This window comes from Anoplolepis gracilipes, chromosome 2, assembly GCF_047496725.1.
Source record: "Anoplolepis gracilipes chromosome 2, ASM4749672v1, whole genome shotgun sequence".
Classification (NCBI taxonomy): domain Eukaryota; kingdom Metazoa; phylum Arthropoda; class Insecta; order Hymenoptera; family Formicidae; genus Anoplolepis; species Anoplolepis gracilipes.
The window spans coordinates 19,879,687-19,898,288 of record NC_132971.1 but is presented as its reverse complement, the minus strand read 5'-3'; the positions used below and the strand labels follow the sequence as shown (position 1 = coordinate 19,898,288).

General features: G+C 31.7%; 2 protein-coding genes and 1 long non-coding RNA gene across 7 annotated transcripts; 1 reads left to right on the top strand and 2 right to left on the bottom strand.

Annotated features, from left to right (window-relative positions):
* Window positions 1-4,417: 4,417 nt before the first annotated feature.
* Window positions 4,418-6,339, bottom strand: LOC140676494 (uncharacterized). The gene is made up of 3 exons (XR_012048566.1): window positions 6,142-6,339; window positions 5,540-5,832; window positions 4,418-4,626 (listed from the first exon to the last, which is right to left on the bottom strand). It is a non-coding gene; the product is annotated as an uncharacterized lncRNA (long non-coding RNA).
* A 115-nt stretch (window positions 6,340-6,454) lies between these two features.
* On the top strand, window positions 6,455-9,798 carry Mccc1 (Methylcrotonoyl-CoA carboxylase 1). Its single transcript, XM_072911587.1, has 10 exons — window positions 6,455-6,606; window positions 6,688-6,901; window positions 6,985-7,051; window positions 7,123-7,507; window positions 7,592-7,926; window positions 8,006-8,302; window positions 8,402-8,611; window positions 8,721-9,215; window positions 9,295-9,480; window positions 9,554-9,798. Exons 2-10 carry the CDS (start codon window positions 6,864-6,866, stop codon window positions 9,662-9,664), a joined length of 2,124 nt encoding a protein of 707 aa, XP_072767688.1. The 5' UTR covers window positions 6,455-6,606; window positions 6,688-6,863; the 3' UTR covers window positions 9,665-9,798.
* An 811-nt stretch (window positions 9,799-10,609) lies between these two features.
* Window positions 10,610-18,321, bottom strand: Cyp4aa1 (Probable cytochrome P450 4aa1). Of its 5 annotated transcripts, none has more exons than XM_072911591.1 (7): window positions 18,209-18,321; window positions 14,704-14,872; window positions 14,019-14,396; window positions 13,062-13,122; window positions 12,201-12,745; window positions 11,176-11,355; window positions 10,610-10,972 (listed from the first exon to the last, which is right to left on the bottom strand). In XM_072911591.1, exons 1-7 carry the CDS (start codon window positions 18,236-18,238, stop codon window positions 10,794-10,796), a joined length of 1,542 nt encoding a protein of 513 aa, XP_072767692.1. In that variant the 5' UTR covers window positions 18,239-18,321; the 3' UTR covers window positions 10,610-10,793. The 5 variants fall into 5 exon arrangements, with proteins under 5 accessions (XP_072767692.1, XP_072767694.1, XP_072767695.1 ...); XM_072911593.1 differs by lacking the exon at window positions 18,209-18,321 and adding an exon at window positions 14,966-15,225 and having other exon boundaries at window positions 10,616-10,972; XM_072911594.1 differs by lacking the exon at window positions 18,209-18,321 and adding an exon at window positions 14,971-15,225 and having other exon boundaries at window positions 10,616-10,972.
* Between the last annotated feature and the right edge of the window lie 281 nt (window positions 18,322-18,602).

The window sequence follows — 18,602 nt, the reverse complement described above, 5'->3', positions numbered from 1 at the left end:
CCCGCTTTACTACCCGCCGCTGGAAACGCTCGCGTGGAAGCTACCCCTCGCCGTTGGCCAGGGATAGGATACCGTTCGACGACCATCCTACTACACCTCCGCATTCACCCCTCTCACTCTCACGCGCCACCGGCGTGCGACCGCCATCCAGGGCCGCTATATTTACTTGGAGGCAGAAAGAGGCCGCCGCGGGTACGCGGGTAATTAATCCGATGCTTTCCGCGGTCGAAGCTTTTCCTTTTTGTCCGGCCTTGTTATCGGTCATCGAGTCGGCGACTTTCTACGTGAGATCTAGAAAGAGATAGATTTTATAAACGGGATCGGAAACTTTAATGACACATATTATTTTTATCCTGGCGTGAATATCATGATAATGAATAATTGTATATATTTATAAATTATAAATAATATTATAAATTTATAATAAATTATAAATGATAAATTATAATTTATAAACTGTAATTTACTTAAAACTTTATAGATTGTAAACTATTTTTTTCTGTTTATTTTATACTGTTAGATAATATCTTTTCATTTTTAACTATTTATGTTGAATGTGTATAAAATTTACAAAATGGCAAATATATATATATATATATATATATGTGTGTATGTATGTAATAAATAAATTTAATTCATAATTTAAATTCAACACTTTCAAATTAAATTAAATTTTTAAAAAATTAGTGACTTTTTACGCCTTTATAAAGTTATAACAGTAGATATTTTATACAAAATGTTAAAAAGTCAGAATTAAAAGAACATTTATCATATAATATTACACATAAAAATTGTCTAATTAATCTTGTCAAAGATTGACGCAAGTTTTGGTTTTGATAAATGACTTACTTACATTTATATATATATATATATATATATAAATGTAAGTAAGTCATTTATCAAAACCAAAACTTGCGTCAATCTTTGACAAGATTAATTAGACAATTTTTATGTGTAATATTATATGATAAATGTTCTTTTAATTCTGACTTCTTAACATTATATATATATATATGTTACATATAAAACTATATATATATATATATGTTACATATAAAACTATATGAATAAATATTTTATATATATATATATATACAGAGTGTCCGGTATTTGGTGAAAAACCTGTTAATGCGAGATTCTTGAGATCATTTGGAGTCGAACTTTTCTCAGCCAAAATATCGAGAGACGTCACAATTTTTTGCAAGTTTCCGTACAGAAAAAAAGAATATTCTTATCTAGATAATATCTTTAATTTCAAAATGTAAATCTTGAAATAAAATGATATTGCGTTAAACAAAGAAAATTCCCTTAAATAAGATATGTTATATAGTTCAACCAAGAAAAGTATACTTTTGTTATTTAAGAATAATTTTCTTGAATGGAGAGGAAAAAAATGTTGGATAGGAAATACATGTTCAAATCAAAGATTATAATTTTCTTCAGAATCAAAATAATTACTTTATACTTGAAATGAATTATAGTATTGAAATAAGATTATAATATTGTTGAAATTTAAAATTTTTAAATTCTTTTAAAGAAGATTATAAATTGTTGCGTATATATGAAACGCGTATATAAGTTTTGATTTGACTTACTTTTTTTCTGTGCAATTTTTATCATTATATATTTTTGTAATTAAGCCGTGAATTAAAATTACAGTAAACTCTATCTGAAATTAACTGAAGAATGTAGTTTTGGTAATTTTTTTACTTTAAAAAGTTTAGTTTGAGAAAAATGTCTTTTTCCAATCACTTATATAACTCGGAAATTATTGATGCTTGACATTTTCGCTGAGAAAAAATCGTCTCCAAATGATCTCAAGAATTTGCCATTAACAGGTTTTTTTACCAATTACAGGACACCCTGTATATAGGATGTGTTTTATATATATATATATATATATATATATATATAACACATCCTGTATATGTATAATATTTTACACAAAAGACAATAATTCCATAAAAACGCTAGTTTTTCATTTTTACTGATATGTATAAAAATATAAAAATTTTCAAATAGAAATACTTAAATTTGGAAAATATCACGATGCACGTGCAGAGTTATCGATACACAGATAAACGATCTTACATGTTACTCGCGACAAATACATTTCTTTTATCTGATATGTCATCTCACTCTTTCAGTTTCCATATATTTTTCGTTCCAATATCCACTTCTCTTTTTATCAGTATCACATCACCCTTTCTCTCTTTCTCCTTCTTTTATCTTCTCTTTCCTTTCCTTTTCGATGGTGCATAATTCTCAGAACTCTCGTGAACTCTCAAAATGATGTATATCGGCTCGATTTCGTAAACTCGATTTCATTCTTGCCGATCTCGATTTCTCGGGTGCGATTTATCGCTCTCGATAAAGTATATGTTTTGTATTTGTTGCACGTCGAGGGGAAACGTCGGGTCTCGTTCTTGTGACACGGTATCACTAAATCTGCATCACTTCGCGCTTATCAAATTTACAAAAGTTATCCTCTGTCGCGCAACGTCGTTGTCCCGCAAATCTCTCTTTGCGCCAGGTGAATGCGACCCTGGGACGTGCGCCCCGTGTTTGTCGCCGCCAAACTCGGCAATATTTAAATGGGATTGCATTCGGGGAATGTAATTGCTCGGGTTGCTAGCGGACTCCGCGTTGTCGGACCATTTTACGGGGATACGGACAGATAGGCAGGGAGAAGGATATAGTCCACTCGAGAAGTGTAAATAAATGCGCGAATGCGTTTGAATGAAAATTTAAAACTTAAAAACATTACGTCACAGTTCATTTGGATTTTTTTGAAACTTTGGATTTTCTTTATAAAGAAATTAAGACCTTAATTCTGTACGCGCGACAAGAGTGTATCTCAGAATGTATTCAAATTTTATTAATCTAATAATATGAAGTAATATAGAGACGAGTTATAAAAAATAAATAAAATGTAAATTCAACAAGAGACTTAAGGATTTTCTTTCGATTTCCAGCAAAAATGGATATTAAATGCGCGTTATTAAATTATAAACTAAACTCTAGGCTCACTAATTAAATAACAGAAATTGACATCAGGATCAAACAGCTAGATAACGAGGAATATAAACGGAAAAGTCGACGCGCGCACACATTACTCGAAATATTCGCACTTCTCAATTTCTGGGAGATGAGACAACGACAATGGGAGCGAGGACACCGTGCGAACGAGATGAGGGGGTACTCTCTCCTCGCTACGGTAGAGAGAGGAAGAGTGAGAAAGAGAAAGAGAGAGAGAGAGAGAGAGAGAGAAAGGGAGCATCGATGAGGATGAGGGTGGATGGAACGAAGGGGGGTAAAATGCCGGGAGTGCGGCCTATAACGCAGGCAGACGGAGCCAATCAGGGCGCAATGCGATTACCTTAACGAGAAATCCGATTACTTATTCATTCGCCTAACTCGAAATCAGTTTAACTAATCGTTTAATTCGGTCGCTCGCTACCGGCCCCTCCGGTTGGTTCCAGCCTTCGGATCTCTCCGGCCTGAGAGAAGAGGAGTGTAGACGACGCGCTATGTTGGCGGCAAACGGGGTGCGGGATTATGGTATCTTTTCAGGAACGTAGCGAAATCCCGAACGCATGAATTCTCGCACCAGGATCTGAAATGATCACATTTTAAAGTGTAATAAATCTGAAAATTCCAAAAATATTCTTATGCAATATTATAGCATCTTTTATTCAATCATTATTCACGATCAAGAATAATAATGATAAGAAAGCTTGAAATAAGGAAATCTCTACTCTAATAAATATGTGAAAATTATATTACATTATATTTCTATAAATATATATAAATATGTAAAATACATAATATAATATATAAAAATAATTTAAACACTAACATTTCCTTTCATGATGTTATTTATTTTTTATTGTTAGATAATTAATAAAAAATCAATTTTACGCGTGTAGTTGTTGTTTTTCTATTTCTCAGATTTTTTTAATCATTACTATATTTATGACACAAATTAAAAGAATATTTCTATTGACTGGATAATTATATTAATTCAAAAATATTCTTCTCAATCATCTTTTTAAGAGACAATTCAGATCAACCGATTCTCACCGGCTTCGCGGGCCCTTCGCGATCCTTAATCCACCTCTGAATCCTGAGCCACCCCTCGCTGGTGTATATACCTCTAGAACCACGCACACGCGTGCCTGAGCATTCGCACGCGTACACGTTCGAACTGAACGTCCCAGTAGGGGGATGAAGCGGAGCGAAGGAGAGGGCTCATTCAATTCAATTACGTAATGAATTGTCGTGTCTTGAGTAAACACCCTTCCTCGCCACGACTTGACGGCGGAAAATCCAGGGTGGTATCCACCAGCACCCTTCCCTCTCTCTCTCTCTCTCTCCCTTCTCCCCCCCTCTCTCTCTCTCTCTCTCTGTCTCTGTCTCTCTTTTCTCTCTTTCTCTGTCTCTCTGTCTCTTCTCCAGAGAAGGAGGATGGGATAGCGGTTTAGGTGAACCGAATCAATCTGGCACCGGCTGTACGAAATCTCCCCCGATGCAACCTTGGCGCATGTGTGCACGCAAATTCATGTTTCCGCGTGTATCAGTGGTTCTTTATGCGCGCGCGCGCAAAAGCGTCATGTAAACATGCATCTGGAAGTGTAAACGTCCATGTGATTATATGAATAGCGTTAATTCTTTCATGTACGCATAAGAATATCTTTGAAAATATGCATTTTAATTAAGAATTGATTTTTTTTATGTGCAAATAGTCTGAAGATATTGATAGTTTTTGTTATACAAGGTGTTCAGAAATTAGAATTATTTATACATCTATTTTAAATGTTTAAAAAAGGACATTTATTAAATATTATTATTAAATAAATTTTTCCTCATCAAAAGTTTATCATAAGTATAGGAGAGTTATTTCCGATGTCCTATATAAGTATTACAATATTTTTACACATTGCATATATATGTATATATGCGAGATACAATATTTTTACACTTCGCATATATATTGTAATATTTATACAGAATGTCGAAAATAACTGCATCTATTTCAAATATTAAACAAAAAAGATTTATTAAATATTATTAATAAATTAATCTTTTTCATAAAAGATGCTGTAAACTAAAAAAGTGATCTCCATGAGAGCATGGAAACAATAAACCTTAATTCGTCTAATTTTGTTATTAAAAAACATTTTTTTTCAACTCTCTTATACTTAAGATAAACTTTTGATGAAGAAAAATTTATTTGATAATAAATATGTAATAAATGTTTTTTTTTTACATTTAAAATAGATGTATAATTAATTCTAATTTCTAAACATTAATATATATATAACTTATTTATTTATTTAAAACAAAATATATATATATATATATATATATATATATATATATATATATACATATATAACTGTTTGACAAATGTTTTGTTATAAATATATATATATATATATATATATATATATATATATATATATATTTATAACAAAACATTTATCAAAAATAGAAAGAGATAATAGAATGTAAGTAAATATTTTTATTATAATTTTACCAAGATTTCCAAAGTTGAAAATCCAGAATATACGTCCTGAGACGTGCTCAGACATTCGGGATTCCAAGATCATTCGAACCGAAGAGCCCTTGATTTAATTATAAGAGCGAGATCTCCTCTCTGGTTTGCGTGGGAACAGCAGAATCAGTAATTCCGGTGTTCTCTCCGAATTAATGGGAGACGAGTTCGAGGGAGATTACTCGTGGCGTTTGCACGACAAGATATCTAGAACGGTCGCCGATCAAAGGACATCCAAATTGACGTTAAATGGCGATCGAGTAAACTTGAACGTCCTGTCGAGACAAACTATTTCGGTCACTTCGATATTTCAATCGTTGTATACTTTGTATAATAGTTATTAATCGATCACGAAATTCTATGAATTTCTATGAATACTTTTCAAATATTTCTCATATATTTGTGTAATGTGACGAAATAAAACGATTATCTTTATCGCATATGAATTTAATGTTCTACGTTTGTGATTTTTGCAGTTAATAAAATGATCTAAGAATTCTTAGTGTTAGTAATAATATTAATGAATTATTACATTACATTATTATTACATTAATATTAATTAATTAATATTACATTATTCTTACTTTATTATATTAATGAACGGAGCGATTCCGAAAATATGGCCGAACCTCTCCCTGATTCTCAAGAATCAGTATGGAAATCGTAAAAGGATATCCAGCGGCTGGCGGTTAAAAGACAGAGGTGCTTCCCTCTAGTGAGAATTTCCTCGAATTTCTTAGCGAATATTTATTCATTCGATAAGTCGCATCATCCTGTTTTATCATGTCTTGTACAAAAATAGATAGAATAATAATTGATAATTTTGCGAAACATTCAAAAAATGAGAGGCATCAAAGAATTTTTTTCAATTCTTTAAAAAATAACGCATGTAATTTATAATATTATCATTAACGTCGAAATTTAGAATAAATGTAAAAACGCTCGAAAAATGAGAGATTTAAAAAATGTTACTTTTCTTCAAAAAGCAATAAAAGTTTAATGTTAAACTTTTAAGAATTTATGTACACGACTTTTTGAGTTTTAATATTGTAAGTTGTTTGTGATTTCTTTTCAAATATATTTATTTTCAAAAGAATTAATAATCATCGAGTCATAAATTATGATTTCAGGTTATGGGTGACTGATAACGATTATGTGCGTTATCGGAAAAAAAACATGACTTGTGTAACTATGTGTGATTGACAAGTGGGAGTTGAAATAAATGATAGAAGAAATACAAGTCAGTTTGGATAAACATATTCATTAAATTACGATATGCTCATCGGATTGTAACAACATATTCGTCATGTATCAGTTTGGAAAATTAAACTCGATACTTTACAGGCAAGTAAATTATATACAACAGATTCTTAATCATTCTGTTATATGCATATTAATTTTAATAATAATTAAGTTTTTACAAATAGGCGTCAATTACCTTTATGTGCCCGAGATTCTCATCAGTCAGCTTCGCAGTTCAACAGGATCAATAAAGTCAGTTTTCAAAACTTATACAACTTTCACTCAAGAGATGTATAACTGAAAATAATAAGTTTATTTTACAGATTCTAATAGCAAACAGAGGAGAAATAGCATGTCGTATAACAAAAACTGCCAGGAAACTTGGTGTAAAGACTGTGGCTGTATATAGCGAAGCGGATAGGAACTCTATGCATGTGGAACAAGCTGATGAAGCTTACTGCATTGGGCCTTCTCAATCTAGTCAGAGTTATTTACGGCAAGACAAGATTATATCAGTTGCCAAACGAGCCAAGTGTCAAGCTATACATCCAGGATATGGATTTCTTTCGGAGAATACAGAATTTGCAGAATTATGTCAGCGGGAAAATATCATATTTATCGGTCCACCAGCTAGTGCTATCAGAGATATGGGTATAAAGAATACTTCAAAAACTATTATGATGAAAGCTGGAGTTCCTATCATTGAAGGTAAGACAATCTTTTCTATTTAAAGTATACAAAAAATATAAGAAAAAGAAAAGTTATATTTCTAACATCTTGGACATTTTGTAGGATACCATGGAAAGGATCAGACAAATGAAACACTATTAATAGAAGCCAGAAAGATTGGATTTCCGTTGATGATCAAAGCTGTACGCGGTGGTGGTGGGAAAGGTATGAGAATTGCTCTGAAAGAATCTGATTTTATCGAAGCGTTGGAATCTGCAAGAACCGAATCTGAAAAAGCATTCGGGGATTCGGCAGTGCTCTTAGAAAAATATGTTGCTGAACCTAGGCATGTGGAAGTGCAGGTTTTTGCTGATAAACATGGAAATGCTGTTTACTTGTTTGAAAGAGATTGTTCTGTACAAAGGAGACATCAGAAAGTGATTGAGGAGGCGCCTGCCGTAGGTTTATTAATTATCTTTGCAAAGATGTATAGAAAAAGGGAACTCTAGAACTATTGTTGTTCAATTTATATTACAGCCTGGTATTTCCCAGAAGCTCAGGCAGGAGTTAGGAGAAGCAGCTGTGCGTGCTGCTAAAGCTGTGGGCTATGTGGGTGCAGGTACAGTGGAGTTTATAATGGATCGAAACAGTCATAGTTTTCACTTTATGGAGATGAATACGCGTCTCCAAGTGGAGCATCCTGTTACCGAGGCAATCACCGGATTGGATTTGGTCGAATGGCAAGTGAGAGTAGCGAGTGGCGAAGAACTTCCGCTCAAACAAGAACAGATCACTCTCAATGGTCATGCATTTGAAGCTAGAATTTATGCTGAGGTAAGATTTATATTTAATTTCGAGCGTTTTATATTAAAATGAATGTATGAATACAATTTTATTTGCGATTGAATGGATGTCGTTGCCATAATATCACAGAATCCAAGGAATGGTTTCTTACCAGGAGCTGGTCGTCTTTTATACTTGAAGCCTCCTCAAACAACGGACAATGTTAGAGTTGAAACCGGAGTCCGACAAAATGACGAAGTGTCTGTGCATTATGATCCAATGATAGCGAAATTAGTAGTTTGGGGAAAAGATAGGAACGAAGCTCTCAATGTACTTAGATCAAAGCTCAACGAATATAATGTAAGTGACATGATTACGCAAACTGTAAATTCAAAAAAATATATAAAATAAAAAAAAGAATTATATATATTGAATTAAATCACACAGCCAAATAATTCTATTCTTATAGATTGCTGGTCTGGATACAAATATAGAATTTATCAAAGATCTTTGTGTTCATCCTAAATTTCAAAATGGCCAAGTACATACGGGATTCATTGAGGAAAACTTTGAGCAGCTATTTCCTAAATTACACATACCTAATTCAGTACTGATTCAGGGTACTCTTGCTTCGATACTATATGAAGACGTAGATTCATTAAGAGCATCATTAGAAACAAAAGATCCCTTCAGTCCATTTGCCATGGAAACTGGACTCAGATTAAATCATGTATTGAATCATACATTTCATTTCAATGATGGAAATGAAAATAATATAGTAGAAGTGAAATATTCTGAACCAGATATGTACCTAATGAGAGTTAATAGATTGGGACCATGGAGAAAAGTGACTGGAACTTTGAAGAAAGTAGATGATGTTTTAGAATTGTTTACGGAAATCGATGGGATTATCAGTAAAGCACGGACAGTGAAACTTAATAATAAAATATACATATTCGCCAAAGTAATTAATATAATTTAGCATTTAATGAAGTTAAAAACTTACATGTATAAAAAAATTTTATAAAATTTATATATTGTAGGATCATGAATGGCAATTGACTATTCCTACTCCCAAATTCGTGACTACATTTACGAGTCGTGCAGAGCAAAATCCGCATACAGCATTAAGTCCAATGCCTGGATTAGTTGATAAAATCTTTGTTAATAAGGGAGATACAGTAAAGAAGGGCGATTCGTTGGTTGTTATTGTTGCTATGAAAATGGAGGTGAGTTGTTAACTTATTTTACTAATAGTAACAAGTAAGGATATATTTATATATTTAACATTTTTTGTTATAGTATATTATTAAAGCATCTACAAATGGAATTGTTGAAGATGTACTATGCTCTATTGGTGATAATGTTGCCAAAGATAAACTTCTTATTAAATTGACAGAAGCTAAAGTATAATGTGCAACATGATGTACAATAATCTTTATTTTAAGTAATTGATCTATATCAATGCAAATATGTATAATATATTATTATTTGTTTTTTATAGTGGATTTTATAATAAAAATAATTCCATCTTATTTGTGTATAAATATGTTTTGTATATTCACAATTTTTATGTATAAGAACTTTTTTACAAAAAAAATTTATATACCATTATACATGTAATCCCAAAGATTGCGAGTATTCATAATACAGATAGAAAAAAGAAAATAATAAATAAAATTGGAGTTTGTAATTATAAGTTTGGAAGAATTGTTCAAATCCCATTAAATCTTTAATATGTAATGTCAATCTTACCAAGTAATTTGATATACAAGGTTTAAGAATTCTTTGCCTAAGACTTAGGACTTTATATTTCATCCATCACTATGAATATAAGAAAATATAAGGGAAGAGGTTTGGCAAAATGATATTTATTAAATAAAGATAGTTTCATAAACAGCACTAGTTATATTAAATGTTACATTCACGCATTCCACACATTTATACTTTTTGTCTATAATTATTTAAAAAACTAACAATTGCTTTTAAAAGCAAAAATTATTTTAATTTATTATTTAATGGACTCATACTCACACACATACACACAATCAGTTTCAATCGTCTTTAAACTTAAAGCGTTTTATTAATATATATTTACAACAAAAATGTCAAAATTAAGAAATCGATGATTCTGCTAATTTATGATACAAAGCGTTTATGGTATTTGTAGAGTCTGTTTTTTTCTTGAAAAAATTATTGATATACTAATAGAATTTACAAGCCTCCTACATAAAAATGACAATAATAATGTAATATATGTTTTTATAATTTTCCGAAAAGTCTTATGCAGTTTCTTTAATTTTGTTACTATAGTTGTTACATATTTTGTTCAACTAATACGTGAAAAATATCATGATTTCTTAAACATGATTTAAATTGCATTATTGAAGTATTTTTAATAAATGATATGTATATATATATAAATCATCGATTGTTATTTTCATTTAATATCTCGGATCAAATTTTACATTTTTCTGTTTTTCTTTCAATTATCAACATATTATTGAAATTGCTATTTCTAAGTTGCAAGGTCGATGGCGTGTCAATAGTTACGATCGATCAATTTCCGCGATCTCACTTTAACCCAAAGTCCACCATGTGCTCTGATTGTCATTCGAAATCTGGCTATCACTTTTTCTTTGCCGAGTATTGGTTCTAATCGACATTTCCTCAGAATTGCACTGATTATCGATTTTATCTCGAGCGTGGCGAATTTATATCCTAAAAATAAAGTAAAAAAAGAGTAATATATTTCACACGCGTAATATTTTTCTTGAAAAAAAAAATTATCCAAAAAAAATTTATAAATTTATAATATAAATGTTGGAGGTACCAATTTTTCTTTAGCAAATGTACCTCTATTTTAAAAATCTTTATTTTTTTCATATATTAGCCTATAATATATTTAAAATTATTCTTCTTACCAATACAATTACGAGGACCGGCGCTGAAGGGTATGTAGGCGTAGGGATGTCTTCCTTCAGAGTTTTCGGGACTAAAACGTTCCGGCTTAAACTCGTGAGGATTGGGAAAATGATTTTCCAAACGGTGTGTGCAGTATGGTGCTATAAATACGCCGCAACCGGCTGGTATCACATATTTTCCTAGATAATGCGAATAAAAAAACATTACGCTTTTGATTGATAATTATTTCAAAATTTTAAGAGTTCCTTTGAAATGTTTATTACATGTTTTTTAATAGTTTATATATCATTTAATTTATGTTAAGTTTTTGATTTTTAAAATATTCATTTTTATTATTTACTTCTTAGTTTATGTCAAATTTAAACTGAAATAAAGTTGCGTGTAATAATTTTTTTGCCTAAAGAGATTCATAATTTTCAATAAAAAATATATAGTCTTGTTTTTATTCAAAGATATAGGCCGGAATTTTCATAGATCGAGCTAACATTCAAACTTGTCTCAAGTCCACTTTTAGGTCGTCTTGACACTCCGTTCAGCCAATTAGATGGCTGAAAGAAATCGTGAAAGCTTACTTGAGAGCTTGAATGTAAGATCGGTCTATGAATTCCAGCCAATAGAAATATTTTTAGCCCCCCCAAAACCTAAGTCTGGCTACGCCACTGATTACATAATTTTTATTATCTAATTAACCTTGAATTTTGCTGAATATCCATAAATGGCGTTGAAAGAAAGAATATATTATTTGTTTAATAATTTTGAAATTTTTGTATGACCTATATGACAAAATTTTTAATATACAATACAATACTGTATATTAAAAATTATTATTTTTATTGTATATAAGAATTGCATCTTAAAATAATTATATATATTTTCAATAAAAGAGACAAATAATCATATACGATATATTAGTTAAACTTGGAAAATCTATCACTGTTTAAATATACATGTGTAGCATCCACGAGAGAGATGCATACATTGAATGAATTATAATAAGTGAAGAGAATCTCTTGAAATATTTTACCTATTCTCACATCTTCTCCAAGTGTCCTGGCAAACAGCGGTACGCTAGGATACAATCTCAAGGATTCCTTGATGCACATATCCAAGTATTTCATCTTCCTAAGATCCTGCATAGTAGGCGATCTCTCGTCCCCGTCGAAGATCTCATCCAACTCCGCGATACATTTTTCCTGCCATATGGAATTATTCGCTAGGAGAAAAAGCGTCATCGCGGTGGCGGTGCCGACCGAATCCTGGCCAGCTAGCATAAAGGTGCAACATTCTTCGATGATGTCCCGGTCGGTGAAACAAGGATTCCTTTCGTTGATCTCGACCATGTATTCGAGCAGGGATATCTTTCTGCCCTCCGGGCTCATAGTTTCATCATCGAGGACGAACGAACCGTTCTGTCTCAAAAGCTCGCGCTTCTCTTTCATCTTTTTGAAACAGAAGTCAAACAGATCCTTCTGCTGTTGTTCCTCCGATTTTCCGGCTGTTGTCAATCGGTAGAGCCAATCAATTAGCAGCCACGGCCGCGCGAATCTGTACGGCACCATAACTTGACCCCTATTTCGTAAATACATATCGATGTTGATAATTATCATCATTTCTTCATCGCAAAATATAAAATGTGTAAATTGATTCAAAGCAGAGACCTTGGTAGAAATTTAGCACAAAAAGTTACATAACATGTATATGGAAATTCATGATTGATACAGCATTCTAAAAGGTTTTCGAAAATTCAGTTTTAATTAACATAAATACTATTTTTAAATACTTTTCTAAATATTCTTTTAAATATCAAAGTATAATTTTTTTAAATTCTCTACCTAGCTTGTTTTAAATTTCAAAATTTATTAATTAAGTAGTTTGCTACAATTACTTTCTGAATGGCGTGTCATCCTTGGCGTTGCTACCTCTCGTTTTCGTACCCAAAATTGTCTCTGTGAAAATCATCATTATGCAGATAAGTCAATATTTATCGTTAGGAAAAATACCACTAACTATACAAAATGTAGATAATGGAAACTTTAAGTGCGCAGGCATTATCACTTTAAAGATATTTATTTTAACGACAGGCAAATACTAATAAAAGTATTAACAAAGTCTCTGTACATGGTTATGCACTACTGTTTCAATATGTCCCAGCTTTATCTCATTTTCATACTAATTAACACGTACTCGCTATTCCAACGTGACGGGAGCCACGTTTATAAAAAGACGAGACGTTTTAACATTACCGGCCATTCACAATTTCGTATCGATTTTTACGACCAAGCACAATCACCGTGAATCATCATCGTGCATCCTACGCGATGCGCTCGGTTGCGTTATTGCATCTGACACCTGACACGAGCACGCGTGCCAATTCATCATTCGCGCAGATGTTATTAACCTTTTTTTTTAATTTATTCTACGTTCGCATTTTACGAACGACAGAAGACGAATTATTCGCGAATCGACAAAGGTCTTTTAATTCGGTTTTGCAAGTTAAATACACCTTCTCCTTTTAAATGTATAAAGAAGATGAAAAACAAACTCTAATGTTTTCAGATGTCTCTTAAGTAGGTCAATTAGCATTTCTGTGTTTATCATATATCATTCTGTCATTCTGTAAATAAATCGAAGAGGAAACTGCGATTTTAAAGAACGAGCAATTCCCTCTCCGATATCTTGCGCAAGATATTTTGTAAAAATTAAATTGTAAAAGAAAAATTATTTTTTTTAAATATTATAAACAACCAAGGATATTTATTATGAAAAATAGAATACTTTGATGAAATATTTCGATGCATTATTATTACAATCTTTACTCAAGCAATTTGCTATGTACACATACCGGTCAATATATCGTAGACTGAATTGTTGACGAACACGGTGACGTTCACCTCCTTTCCGTCTTTCTCTAGTAGCTTATCGACTAGATGATCGGCGCATTTGCCGAATGTTCCGGCAAATCTCTCGAGAATGTGAAGATGAAAGGCCGGCTGCAAGATTTTTCGGTGTATCTTCCACTTGTTTACCTCTCGCGTGACCAGACCCTTGCCCAGAAAATTATCGAGCAATTTGTAAAAGAATATCTTTTGCGTGTGTTTCATACTGCTCAGCACCACTTGGATGTCCTCTGGTTCCACGAGCACGACGTACGGCACAAGCGTTAGCCATATCCGAAAAACGCGGCCGTAACTCGTCGCCTCGTTTGTCATTCTCTGAATCACTAAAAAAAAAAAAAAATCAAATTTTTGAAAGATAGCGTAACGTTCGAACGATCGATTCGCATTGTTATAAAATTTTACACAGATTTTCTTTTACTCTTTTATATTAATGCAACACATATTTATCTTTTAATTACGATGAATGTTTGACAAGCTAAAATAAAAGTGTTTAGTCAGGTTTTTACTCAAGCATAATCAGCGTGAAAACTGTTTGCATAGTTGACTAAAATAACATACGATGGAATCGTTTTTAATAATTAGGTAATTAATAATATAAATGATTTCAATCAATAACATTAATTCACTCACGATTTCCTTCGAGAATGGCATTTGCATTGCCAAGAATGGGCACCGTCTTCGGTCCATCGAGGGTGAAAATAAACCTGAAGATCCTGACGTAATTCTTAAATACGTATATAACGTAGATGACAGCTAAAAAAGCAAGGCAGGTCCACATTTCGCCTGGGGTACGATTCAACTGGTTATATAAGAGAAAAAAATATAAAATGTCAAATAACAAACTATTACACGTACGATAAAAGAATAAAGGAGAGACAAATCTTCTCTTTACTTAACAATAGTGGTATATTAATTATTCAATTTGCTTCTTCGTAAGAATCTTCGTAATTCTAGAGGTGATATAAAAAAAGTTGCAATAAAATTTCGTTGTTTGTCACTTAAATCGAATGTGCTAAAAGTAAAGTGCAAATAAGAAGGAAACCGATTATTTTGTAAGAGTGTTTGTTTAATTTTGCAACGTATAATTCTTATGTTTCCTGCTTGCTTTTAATCTGTCACTTTCAACACGCGCGAAGAATTTTATAATTGTTGTTGCAGTTTATGCCGTTTACTGTTATTATTAAGAGAAATGTGTTAAAAAGAACAACATGACACTGACAATTTTTTACCTCAGTCTCAATCGACTATCAATCAATGCAATTATTTTCTAGAATAGAATTTATATGTATATATGTAGGAGTAATAAAGGAGTAGTGGCTATATATAAAACATGACAAGTCCTGCAATCATCTTGCAAGTCGTGTAATTTCCGTGCAATGTGACAACAATATACGTATAAATTTGCGTCATAAATATATGCGTCATAAATGCTAAATATTATGCATGATAAAAATTTTACAGTTCAAATTACGTAAAATATACATTCTCTTTTACAATATTTATGATAAAGTTGAAATATAACGAGGAAAACATTAAGATATTTATTATTATCAAAACTGTAAATTACGTTTTTGTTTTATTGTTTGTTTTATACCTTGTTAGCGTTTGTTAGCATTTATTATGCATTTATTATGCATATCTATGTATCAAAATATATAAAACATGACAAATCTTGTAATCATCTTGCAAGTCGTGTAATTTCCGTGCAATGTGACAACAATATACGTATAAATTTGCGTCATAAATATTTGTGTCATAAATGCTAAATATTATGCATGGTAAAAATTTTACAGTTCAAATTACGTGAAAAATACATTCTCTTTTACAAGATTTATAGTAAAGTTGAAATATAACAAGGAAAACATTAAGATATTTATTACTATCAAAATTGTAAATTACGTTTTTGTTTTATTGTTTGTTTTATACCTTGTTAGCTTTCGTTAGCATTTATTATGCATTCATCTATGTATCAAAATATTTGAATAATTACAATAATTCATTATAAAATATAATATGTATATATTATATTATACTATATATATATATATATATAGTATATTATTATAATACGTATAATATTATTCAAAACATATAAAAATATCGAAATGTAATTATTTCTCTTATATGCTAGTATGTTTTCCACAATTATAAAAAAATTATATAATTATAATTTTTTCTATAATATTTTTTTCATGATATAAAGCTGCGAAGATAATAGCTCTTGTAAATAGTATTATTACATTCTTTTTTGTACTCGCACATATATCAATCTTAATTTTTCTTTTTTGATATTAAATACTAATTCATTATTTGAAAAAATATAAATTATTAACTTTTATTAATTATTAAAAAATATAAATTATAACAGTTTCTTTAATTTAAAAAAATATAAATTACAATATTTAAAACACACATTATACTCTCTTTAAATATAAAATAATTAGATGAATATTAATTATTTATTTAGATGAGATTTTAGAAATTTACTTAGATATCATTTCTCCAAAGATTTGAATCGCGAAACGTATATTTGTATTCAATCATAAGACATTCGTAGTCTGAAATAAAACACACACATCGTACATGCAAGTAATATGCATCCGATCGTCGACGGCGTCGCATTATCGCGAATAGCATTGATTCGCCCGCCAAATTCCACGAGGGACGTTTACTTCCTCGCATTAGTAATTCAGAATAGGACATCTGTTAATTGACGTATCATGCGAAGTAGAGTGTGTCGCGAGCAATCGCGTATACTGATCGCATGACAATAAGTTTCATAACAAGGGTACAACCGAAAATATTAATTAAGAAGTTTATCCAATACGTACATATGTTAACTTTATCAAGCTCCTCTGTTGAAGTACTCACTATATCAATTACTTTTAAGCGAAGTAAAACATGAGAAAAATGTAAGAGAAATAATGTTTTATTGAAAGAATTCTTTTTCCATTCGACATCTTCGTATACATTAGAAAAATAAATAATATCGATATAATGTTTAAACTTATAATGTTGTGATAAATATATTCAGCGACGATTCACGATTGTCAGAAGAGAAACACTAAAAAGCTTGTAAAAAAACAACAAGCTAAATTTGCCGCAAATATACGGGAAAAAAAACAACCACTTACGAGTTGAAGAAGGATATAACAAAATGTGATGTTCCGAAAACACAAAAATTATGTAATATTGAAAAGTTCTCGATACGACATCAACTATCCAACTCACGCATTCTTGTATGGTATCTGCGTATTTATACGACTGCGAGAAAATGCTCCCTTCCTCATCGAAAAATACATCAAGTGCTTTGCATCACGTGTTGCGTGCATATATTCGTCAAGTAATATAATATTTAAATTTCTTTCTAATGGGTTGACTCTTTCTCGCAATTCTTATGAGAAGTGTTTACGTCTTTCAGATAAGCCGACATTAAAATTAATACGTTTCTTACAGCCTCTCACTGACTAATTTACATTTTTTTTATTCTTTATGCTTCTACCTGAGACGTCATTTTACCAGCACATTATATCTCGTGCATTATGTTTTTTTTTTTTTTTTTTTTTTCGAGTTATGCAATATTACCGTATCGTGATACAGTTAATTTATTTTTATCTAACGATAATTTTATCTACTCCTCACTTATTATTTTACATTCAATATTAAAGGTGCTTCACATAAACTTCTATTTAGCTTATGAAAAAAATACTCAAAAAAATCAACAAAAATATTTCGTACGATCATATATGAAAAATGTCTCATAGTTGTCCTTGATTAATTCTGGAAATAAAAATCGATTCTACGCAGTATATGCAAAACAAAGCGTGCGTGGAATTGATTTTACAATTAATTCGAGCTCACGTGTTGCTCACGCGACAGCTCTGACATAACTCTGTTAACTGAAAAAGAAGCTAATACAATCGGACCTCTTATCCTACGACATTTTCGGTCCGGAATCTTCCCCTTAAACCTCTGATCCTACGACAAAAATTTGAGAGTGGGGGTATAATTCCCCTTTCGCGGTCGTAGCATGAGAGGATTTTTTGTCGTAGAATAAGAGGTTTCGTAGCATGAGAGGGTCGTAGAATAAGAGGTCCGACTGTAGTACGAAACCGTAATAGACGATGCATTTTACCTGAAGCAAATAACGCCATAAAGATGTCATTAGTCCCTCGCGATCGTTACTTTTCGAAAGCGCAACGAAAGTACTATTACATTCACGATTGAAATGATCGGCCGACTAAACCTTGCCGCCTGCTCGCTAGTAGTTTATATACATATACCGAGATGTGTTAGACTGTCTTATAGCACCTGTTAAACGGCACTTCACATCCGAATCACGTATCGATGATGCGCGTGCAGGCGTGCTTTCCAAACGTCCGGGAGAGCTTCTGGGAGGCGAGGCGATCGCCAAAGAGGATGATGCTTCACGTGCATCCTTCTGCTCACGGTCATCATAGGGTGACACAGAAATCTCAAGGAATCTCGTCTCAAGGATAAACGATCGCCGATTATTTTAATAATCATGC